General features: G+C 47.8%; 1 protein-coding gene across 3 annotated transcripts in view; it reads right to left on the bottom strand.

Moving 5' to 3' along the window:
* Window positions 1-429: 429 nt before the first annotated feature.
* DAAM1 (dishevelled associated activator of morphogenesis 1) overlaps window positions 430-10,264 on the bottom strand; it is a 95,241-nt gene continuing 85,406 nt past the window's right edge. For 2 of the 3 annotated variants that reach the window (XM_027638003.1, XM_027638006.1), the window contains 5 exons: window positions 9,979-10,086; window positions 7,462-7,522; window positions 6,696-6,827; window positions 3,890-4,060; window positions 3,074-3,283 (listed from right to left, as the gene is read on the bottom strand). In XM_027638003.1, coding sequence (XP_027493804.1) covers window positions 3,074-3,283; window positions 3,890-4,060; window positions 6,696-6,827; window positions 7,462-7,522; window positions 9,979-10,086 — 682 coding nt within the window. Of the gene's footprint in view, window positions 3,284-3,889; window positions 4,061-6,695; window positions 6,828-7,461; window positions 7,523-9,978; window positions 10,087-10,264 lie in introns of all 3 variants that reach the window. The other variant, XM_027638004.1, reaches the window with a different exon arrangement.

Below are 10,264 nucleotides of genomic sequence, written 5' to 3'. Positions count from 1 at the left end.
CAATCCCATAATGCAAAACTGGCCGCTGTCTCAATGCAGGATCCTTGAAAAGCCCAGGTGGGCTTTTGGAAAAGTTCCCACCAAGGTGGGAACAGGCATTAGAAACAACGCAGTGGGGAGAAATGAATGGGGCTGTTAGCTGGGAGGCGTTTCAGAGCCCATAGCTGGGTGAGGACAAGGATGCTGCAAGCCTGGAGGGTGGAAAAACCCCTCATTGCCTAAAACCCAGCAGGGTGGAAAACACCCCAACCACCTAAAACCCAGCATGCAGGGAAGGGGTGAAGTGGGGTTATCAGCCAACCCCAGAAAAGCCCGCAAACACACCTGAAAAAGAGCAACCCTCAAAGAGCCTTTTCTTCGACACCTGTCTCAATCCCCAATTATCCCATTATTTTCCCCTAGAAAATAAGTCATGCCTCTGCCATGTACACTCACCGAAATCGTTTTTCTTTATTGCATATTGCCATCTTAGAAAATGTACAGTCTCATAACATTACACAGCATTTCCCACTAGCTAAGACTACTAACATCCTTGCACCTAACAGACTACCTTGGTCACTATGAAGCTAATAAGGTCCAAGACATATACTTTAGTTTACAAATTATTATGGATTTTTTTTGTTTGTTTTTGGCATTATTAAAAAAAAAAAATCATCTTTAAAATACACACCCAAGAGAAAAGAGTGGCTACTTACACCAGCACCAATCTAAAAGTAGTTTTCGACAATGGCACATGGAATTACCTGCACACAGCCTTTGTATTTATTTATACAGATATAATATTTTTTTTTTTTTTTTTTTTTTTTTTTCTGGAAAGAAAACAAAGAAATGGCAAAGTCAGCCTAATAACCAGGCTGTTGTAAAACAATTAAAAAAAACCACAACCCAACAGGTTTGGAAGGGCAAGAGGAAATCTGTCAGGAAAGGTCCTGATGTGGCACTGGGGTTGTGGAAGCAGGAGCTGGGGTGGGTGCTGACACCCAGGGACCCCGGGAGGGGATCACCCTTTCCAACTCCCACTGCCTTTCGAATTAAACACGTGTGACCAACCATTCCTTAAACCATCAGAGGCCAGACTTTTCTTTTTTTAACCTTTTTTTTTTTTGCCTTCTTATTTTTACATATTTTCAATTCCCCCCATAGTCCATTCCCTCAATTGTATCAGCCCCATTTTTTTCAGCCATAAATAAAAAATATAAATAGAGGCACTTTAGTTAAGGAATAGTATTATCATTACCTTTTTGTCCTTATTTCCCCCTCCTTCTTAAAGCAAAGTGCTTAACTCCACCTTTGAACACAATCTGCAGGTTTTGCAGCTGCTTGGATACGAGGTGCTGGACTTTATTTTTGCGCTTACCTGCTTTATTTATTACTGCTTTAAATGCTACTCAGAAAGTCTTTTTTTTTTCTTTTCTTTTTTTTTTTTTTAATCTACAGTGCGTTAAAAGTTGCAATGAAGAAAAGAACAAAATGGTAAAACCACAGCTCTTGACAACTCTGCTTCGAGAGAGATTTCACAGCTTTCACTCAGCACACAGACCCCGCGGCCTTTGGGTGCTTAGAACCATATTTTTTTTATACAAATTAGTTTAAACAGCACTTTTGCTATACAGTACATATAGTTAACTGACATCCCATACCCCACCAGTAATACCGATTATCTGACAAAAAAAAAAGAACAACCAACCTTATTTCAAATAGTGTTAATATCTAGTGCAACAGGGACAAACTCATCTCTCCACAGGAAAAAGAACAAACAAACAAAAAAAAAAGAAAAGGATCACAAAAGTATTGGTGGTATAAAAAGATTTTGTTTTGCTTTCTTAAAAAACATACCACAAATAAATAAAAGTAAAAAGTAACAGTCCTCTATATACTCAGCATAATTTAAGAATAGAAATGTTAATATGTTAATGGTGGTTACTTTTTATTCTCCAATTCTTAATTTTCTAAACCTTTAAATTATTACTCCCTGAGAGCTCTGAATTATTTTTATTATTGTTTTTTCTTTTTTTTGTCTTTTTATTTTTGGACTGACATTTGACAGGTAGTTCTGCTTACAAATTTGCAATGACAATGAACAGCAAACCAGTCGAAAAAGGACCTGGCTAAGAGACAAGTGTTTCTTGGCATCGCTGCTTCTGTGTGTCTGAGAAAGAAAAAGAAAAGAAGGTGGGTGAAAGCTGGCGGGTTTTACCCCAACCCCTTTGTATTTCAGAGACCTTCGGTCCCGACCCACCTTGACAGAGGATACAGTTTGTCCCATTGAACAGAAAGCAAGAATAAAAATTACAAAGCAAAAGTTTATGCTCTTCGTCTCCTCCGAGAACCGACCTTTCCCACCGTCTTGGGCCAGAAAACGTTGCAACAGTATAAATACATCTGTGTGGCGTTACAGCGATAAGCACTTTGGGGTAAAGTTTGTCCTTTAGCAAGGTGGTGGCAAGAGGAAAAAGAGCGTTCCCCAAGGCTGACGGGAAGAGCATTGCTGGGAACGCCCACAGCGCTGAGCTCGGGAACCAGCGCGAATGCACGGATCTGCGAGTTTTTTGGGAATAACTGCGACAATGAGGAAAAAAACCCAAACAAACCATGGATTAAACTTCAGTCAACTTTGCTCTTTTTTTTTCTTTTCTTCTTTAAACCGCTCGGCTTGTGTGCAAGGCGTCCCCTGCAAGTGGCCCCGGGGGGAAACCGAGCAGGAGAGCAGCAGGAAGCGGCTTCCCGTTGGTTTTGGGGCCACGGGGACCGCCGGCGGCTCTGGGTTGGGTCCTCTCTTGCTCCGCGGACGCGGCATTGTGCTTGTGCATGGGGAGAACTACTTTTTTGGAGCGGGCAGGAGGCGGTGCTGGCGCTCGCCGGTGCGAGAGTCGCCCCACGTACCTCCACCCCCACCCCCCGACCCGACTATATACACAGTATATACACACACACACTCGCCCGCGGGGAGAAAGAGCGTGCCACTGTTTCGCTTTAAATCGCAAGGCAGTGTAATGGAAATAAAAAGGAAACCTCAGCCACTTCAGAAAGACCAACCCGCGGGTTTTTTTTTTTGTTTTTTGCTGTCTGTTTTTCAGAAGTTGAGCTTGGTGACGGGCCTCTCCCGGCCGCTGTCAGCCAGCTGGTTGGTGATGCGCTTGCGGTTGCGCTTCAGTTTGGTGAGGTCCTTGTCGAAGACTTCGCCCGAGCGCAGGGCCGAGACGAGGTCGTCGAACTCGCCGCTCTCCTCTCCGGTCTCCTTCGCCTTCCTCGCCTTGCGCTCCCGCTCCCGCTGCTCCTTCAGCTACAGGTCGTGGAGGGGCAGGGAAAGAAGACACCTCACTGCCATGCAGGTGGTTGTGGAGTGCCCAACACATGCACAGGGAGCCCCAAACTCATGGAACAAGAGCCACTTCCCACCCCAGTGCGCAGCACACGAGAGCTGGTCAGGGTTATTGTTACACCTCCTCCTTGGAAGTGTTCAAGGCCACACATTGGCTAGGGCTTGGAGTAACCTGATTTAGTGGAAGGTGTCCCAGCCCATGGCACATGGGTTGGAACTAGAACTAGGCCCCTTCCAACCCAAACCATTCTGTGATCCTGAGATTCTATGATTCTGTGATACAACCCATGGGCTGAGGGTCACAGCCCCATGGCTGCTGCTCGTGGGTCACAGCAGCCCACAGGCAGCAGCAGCAGCACGTTTCAGCTCTACGACCTCACCAGCATAGCTGGTCATCAGTTAATTAGGCAATCAACAGTGAAAAGTCAGTGGGTCTAAGAGCAGAGAAGCTCCCTGCCCAGTCTTCAGTGCTCCCTGTGCCACCATGGCCAGCATGGGGACAGTATGACATGGTTGCCACCCCCAGGTGCCCCAAGGATGCTGCCAGACTCGCCGGTGTCCGCTCACCTGCGCCTCCATGCGCGCCCGGCGCTCTTCCTCCTCCTTCCTCCTCCTCATGTTCTCGTTCTCCTGCTTGGCCTCGGTCACAGCCTGAAGGAACTGGTCAAAGATGCCAAAGAATTCGTCAGGTTGAATTTTGTCTGTGTCTTCTCCAAAGTGCTTGACAGCCTTGGAAAACTGGAAGAGAGAAGACAGGGGTGCGTCACCACTGCACTGGTGAAACCCCCACGGGAAACCTTTGACCTGCTGGAGTAGAGAAAAACACTTGCAGTAGCCACGGCAGAGAGCAGGGCTTTGCTTCAAGTCTTGCTTTAAACATGTAGTAAATCATCTGATCTTTTACCTGCTGCCCTGTAAGTGCCAACCTGGTTTACTCTCAAGCCCCCTCTCCTCATCTTGCCTCTGGCTCTGCTAAGCCTCTCCTGCCCCAGCTCCACTTTATTAACTAAGCAGCAGTAAAAACAAGGAAGCAAAATATTGTGGGACCAAAGACATAAAACTAATAGTAAACACGGCAGGGGAAGGGAAACTCGCACTTTTAAGTTTTTCTTTGAAGTATTTTTAGGGTATTATTTATCATTGCCACATGCTCTGCTATTGAAACCAAATGTGTTGGTGAAACTTCTAAAAGAGATTTCTGCCCAGGCTCAGGCACAGCCCTGGGCAGGGAAAGAGGGAGTTTTCCGGCCTTTTGTGCTGTTTGCACACCATTTATACAAGGGAGTCAAATGAGGCCTTAGCAAAGGTCAGGACAGCACATCCATGATCTGGTGATGCACCTCAGTCCCCAAGCAGCCCGTGACTTGTCCTTGGGACTGACACTCTTTGTTCTCACTTCCAGTTTGAAGGAGACTCTTTGTGCATAGAAAGTTTGTTAAAATTGTGATGGCACGTCCTGGAGATAAGCAATCTTAAAAGAAAGGAAAAACAAAATCAAAGCACAAACAGATTTATTAGTTGCTTTGATTTTCAGGGTAGACCAAGAGGAACATTTTTAAAGCCTGTTTGTATGATTTAATTTTATTTACAGGGGTGCCCCACGCTCTTCAAAAGACATTTAGGGCATTTTTATTTCTTTGTTTACTTAAGAGACTTAACACTTCAAGATGCAGGGGGGAATCTGAGAGGTGCCACTATATAAGTCAATATAATTGAGGTTATTCTTGTTGATTTTAATCAAGATACTAAATTCTCTGCTATGTTACAAGAGATTCGGTGGGGGAGGGAAGCCTGAAAATGTTATCCTGGTAGGATATAAAGTTTACAAAACAGGGATGTTTCTGTTTTCCTAAGAGAAAGCAGTAACACACTTTGAATCTTGACATGTGTTTGAAAAGCTGGTGAGCTCCCCACAGCCCAGCCCGTCCAGTAACCATGACAACAGCTGCAAATGTCTTCAGAGTGGACTTACATGGACACTGCAGACCATGACCAGATCCACCCAAGTGAGCAGAAGATGATATAGTTTGGAAAGCATTTGTCACCATTTCCACAGTCCTAACTCACTACAGGGAAGATCTGCCAGGTTACTGTCAACAGTCCAAAAGGGTGGCCTGGTTTAGGCATAGCCTCAGGAAGGCAATGGTCCATCATAATATGCCCAAGCATGGGTGGATGGTCAGAAGGACAGTGCCAACTGGACGCTGGTACAGCCAGGGAGAAGGAGATGACACATGGACACATACTATCTTTGGAGATGTAGCTGATGCAGTGGGACAAGGATAGGACATCTAAAATGGCCTTTGCTGGACTATCTCCCTGCCACTCCCATCAAGGTGAAGGCCAGGCCAGGGAGGAGATACTGGAGGACTTGGGGAATGGAAACCAGCTGTGTGTCCCTTTGCTGAAAGAGGGGAAGCAAAAGGTGCTTGGGAATCATGGGTGTCAGCCAGTGGCCAGCCCTGTGCTGTGAGTTAAACCAGGCTGGTGGGGAGAAAAGGACAATGTTGGCAGGAGGTCACTGCATGTGGCTGGAAAGGTCTCACCAAGGCACTACTCTGGGAACAGCAAAACTTTTGAGTAGTTTCTCTAACCAGCTCTGAGTTTGGCCTCAATTCATGTCACTGAGCTCCTCTCTTCTCTGGAGAGAAGAGCTGGGCAGGTCCTAGACCAGTTACCCCTGTAGAAGTGGGGTTGGTCAGGCAGCCTCAGTTGTCTCCAGTATCAAACTCTGGGTGACCTCATGTCCAGCTGAAGACCTGATTGCATTTTTTTCTCCTCTTCCAGATGAGGATTTTCCTCCTCTTCACCCCCAGATGGAACAGCCTGCTTTCTTGCCACCTTCAGTCTTCACTGGCCAAGATGCCCCAGCAGCCATGCTCTTAGCTCTAATCCCCCCAAAATTGGGATATTTCCATTTTAAGACACAGAAAGCAAAGCAAGCCCTTTAGGCTTGCGTGAAAGCTCTTCACCAAAAGCAAGACCCTCATAAATGACCTAATATCTCCTCTCCTGCTGGACATCACTCTCCCACGCCTAGCCCTTGCCTTGCACTTCCAAAAGATAGACAGGTATCTCACGGTTTTCTACAGCACATCCTGTGTCCCAGAAGCTGTCTGTTAGCCGGACCTGCAATCCCCTGCCATGATGGGTTGTGAAGCAGAAAGAAGGCCCTGGGGGCAGACAGGGATGTGCCCATCCACCCACTCCAAAGAAAACATGAAGAGCAGCCCAGCACCCTTCTCACATGAGAGTCTCAGCAGGACACTCACATGACCTCGTGGGGAAAGCACTGGAGATGTTCACACACAGTTGCATGTGCTCTGGGAAGGCTGAAACACTACCCAGATCTCAAGGATGTTGGTGGCCTTACCAGCTCTTTTGCTTCCATCAGAAGATCTTCAACATCTGAGAAGCTGAAGCTGGCTAATGTGATGAACTGGCTGACGACAGACACAAACTTGTCACCTGTTTGCTGAACCTGAGACTTCTGGAAGTCCAGCTCCTTTGGGAAAAAAAAAAAAAAAAGTAAATTTGGTCAGGTCCTGGCTGATTAAGGACACAAATACCATCAGCCTCTGGTAATGGGGAGTGTGCCTGCATCAGTGCCCAGGGTACTGCCTGCACCACCACTGCTGCTCCCCCCTGCCATACATGACACCCTGGATTAACCCGTTTTACAATGCCTGCAGTAAGCTTTTAAGCCAAATCCTGCAGAAAAGCTTGTGGGAAGCAGGATAATTTAGCAAGATGGTGAGTCCTTTGGGATACTCCACCATTTCATCACCATTCCAGCTGGGCTGCAGAAGTGCTCCCCAGCCCTCTGCGGTTTTACAGCCGAGGGGAGCCCCCTCTGCACATCACAGGTCCTCCGTGGGCATCATCACGAGGCTTACTCACCCTCCCTTGATGTATTAAGATATAAACCATGCACGTGCCTAAACACACATGGTAACTTCAGTGCCAAAACAGCCCTGAGAGGACAGGAGCACGTGCAGGGCAGGAAGGAAAGACAAACAGATCTCCAGGATGTGAGATAAAAGCAGCTTTGCTGGGAGCTCCCTTGCCTGCCTCCCCAAGGAGGGATGCCGTCCTGCTTGGAGCCAGGCTGGACTGTATTTTATTTAAGTAATACTTACAGTCTCCACCGCTCTCAGGCCGCTCCTCAGAGTGTTTATTTCTTTCTCCAGCTCAGTCATGCTGTTGGAAATGGCAGGATGTTAATTTTCAGCCTTCCCCAGAAAATTTTACAGCTCTCTGACCAACCTGACTGTGTTTTTCCACTGAAAAGACCCCAACACTGCACACTTTGCCTCTTTTTTGCAGATCAGCATGTCTCGAGCTGCAAGTCAAGCTGACAGCCTCTAAGCTGGGGCTATCTCAAAGTGGCTGCAGTTGTTTGTTGTAAAGCAAAGCACTTTTCTGTATTTTTAATCAAGGGGACTGTGCAGGTTTAGCAAGCTCAGCAGCCTCCAGCCTTCTCCAAGCAAAAGAACAGCTCAGAAAAAGGGCTTTGCTGGGCACATATTCCAGTGCCAGCAGTAGATGGGCTCATTGTCCCAGTGCACAGAGGACAGTTTTACAGGGTGTCAGAGTTGGGTGAACACCAGGCAAAGCATCCTTCCTAGCGGCGAGGCTTTCACAAAAGGAGACAGCCCAAATATAGAGAAATAAAAATAAATCATCACGTCTGGCGCTGACTTTGTTTACACAAGGCTCAAGCCCCCGATGAGCTTCGAATTCAAGTGCTTATGGGTTCCTACCACTACATCTGAGGGGAAGCTTTCTCACAAAGGCTCGATGACCACAGGCTTGATGCCTTTCCAGGGGTGCCTGTGCGAGGGCTGGGGTCCCTGGAATTGCTGACGCCGGGTCATGGGGCAAGCATTCCTGGCAGGTTTAGTCTGGGAAAATGCAGTTTTGGGAGCCCTGTGCTCCAGCAGTTCATTACTAGCGGTGGGGATTGACAGAGGAGGCAATTTTTGCTTCACAGCTGCAGGGCTGGGGGGAACTCAGGGTTTTCCAGAACTTTTTGGTTTCGCTCTGGATTGGACCAAACCCAAATGTTACATATGGTGTCCAGTTTAGAGCAAAATGATAAAGTTTAGGGGAGTAAAAAAAAACCCCTCTATGCAGACGTTTTCTTTCCCACACGTGTGTCTGTACAACAGCTGCAGATACATGGGCATGAGAAAGCAGGAGTCTCCATGGGAGAGGAGCGTGTCCTGCTCAGATGTGTTCTCAGATGATGATGCCTACAAACTGAGCACCACACACTCATGGAATATCCTGAGTTAGAAGGGACCCACAAGGATCTTTGACTCCAACTCCTGGCCCTGCACAGAACCACCCCAAGAATCCCACCATGTGCCTGAGAGTGTTGTCTAAACGATCCTTGAGCTCTGGCACGCTTGGTGCTGTGACCACTTCCCTATGGAGCCTGTTCCAGTGCACAACCACTCTCTGGGTGAAGAACACTCTTCCTCTCACACCAGGATTTGTCCTGTCATGCGTTTAATCCTGATGGCTGATGATTATTTTACATTTTAAATGTAAGGATGCTTGTTTTGTGCATTATGCATCTTCCTTGGGAACCCACCATGGCTACAAGAGATCTTTGAAACTAGAAATACCATCGAGCCACCATAAACTCCATTTGTATTTCATGCAATCACAGAATGTTTTGGGTTGGAAGGGACTTCAAAGCCCATCTAGTTCCAAGCCCCTGCCATGGACAGGGATACCTTCCACTAGACCAGGTTGCTCCAAGCCGTGTCCAGCCTGGCCTGGGACACTTCCAGGGATGGGGCATCCATGGCTTCCCAGGGTAACCTGTTCCAACTGCATCTTCTCTAAAAAGGGGCAGTTTCAGGCCCTTTTCATGTCCATGGCTAACAAGAATATAGGCTGGCTGCAGAAACGTATGATCTGTGCTGCTCACATCCCTGGAGCAGCAAAGCCCATAAGCTCCTGCTGAACTTTAAAACCAAAACAGAGCCTCATTGATTTCAGAGGTACTTCAGCACATACTTGAGGGCTTTGCAGGGCAACAGCAGATTCCTCTTGCACTTAAAGGTTCATCATGTGTTTAAGGGCTTTGCTGAGCAGGGGCAGCCTGCTCCCAACAGGTCACCAGGCAGGATTTAAAAGCTGGTTGCACACACCAGAAGCTCCACGTTGGTGGTAAAACAAGGAGCAGGCAGGACCTGGAGGCAGGTGAGCCCCTTGCAGGGCTGCCTGGTCCTGCCCATGCTGCAGGCAGAGCCTCCCTGCCACAGGAAGATAAATAGCTGCCCTTTATCTGCAGCCACACCGCAACCGCTTCCTCCCGGATTACTTAACGTACCATTAGAAATTAATTAAATGCTTCTGCGGTGAGATAACAACAGGAAACGGCTGCTCCAAGCAGCTCTCCTCCCTCAGACTCAGAGGTTTAGAGCCTTTGCTGCAAGGGCTGTGATTTAAAGCCACCAGGTGATGTTTGCTTCTGTGTCCTGGGCTGCTCTGGGCCGGTATGGCCACAGCAGGGGGTGCAGCCCAGCATCCATGATCTGGCCAGGAGCATGAGCTGGGGTGGGGTGACATGGAAAGCCTGTCTGAAACGAGGGGAGAGGTGCTCCCAGAGCTCCCTAAGTGCCACCTAAATCTCTGCTTACTTGACTTTGGCTGCCTGTGGGATGTCTCGCAGCTCCTCGTGCAGGCGGAGGACTTTGGGATATTTCTTTTCAACGACAGTGATGAGATAGTGCAGAAGGGTGATGTTCCTAGGAGAGAGGAGCAGTGAGGTCAGTGTGGCAGCACCATGGGGAGCCGAGTGCTCGGTCAAAAACCCTGGTTAAATCCCAACCCTGGTAGTGAACTATTTGAGAACTTCTGCAAGGATGCTGCTTGCTGCCTGTCTGGGGATAGGGGATGGGTCTGTCCCATGCACAGGCACAGTGC

This window comes from Corapipo altera, unplaced genomic scaffold (genome assembly GCF_003945725.1).
Source record: "Corapipo altera isolate COAL_440 unplaced genomic scaffold, ASM394572v1 23, whole genome shotgun sequence".
NCBI classification, from domain to species: domain Eukaryota; kingdom Metazoa; phylum Chordata; class Aves; order Passeriformes; family Pipridae; genus Corapipo; species Corapipo altera.
This window is presented reverse-complemented; position numbering and strand designations above follow the sequence as displayed.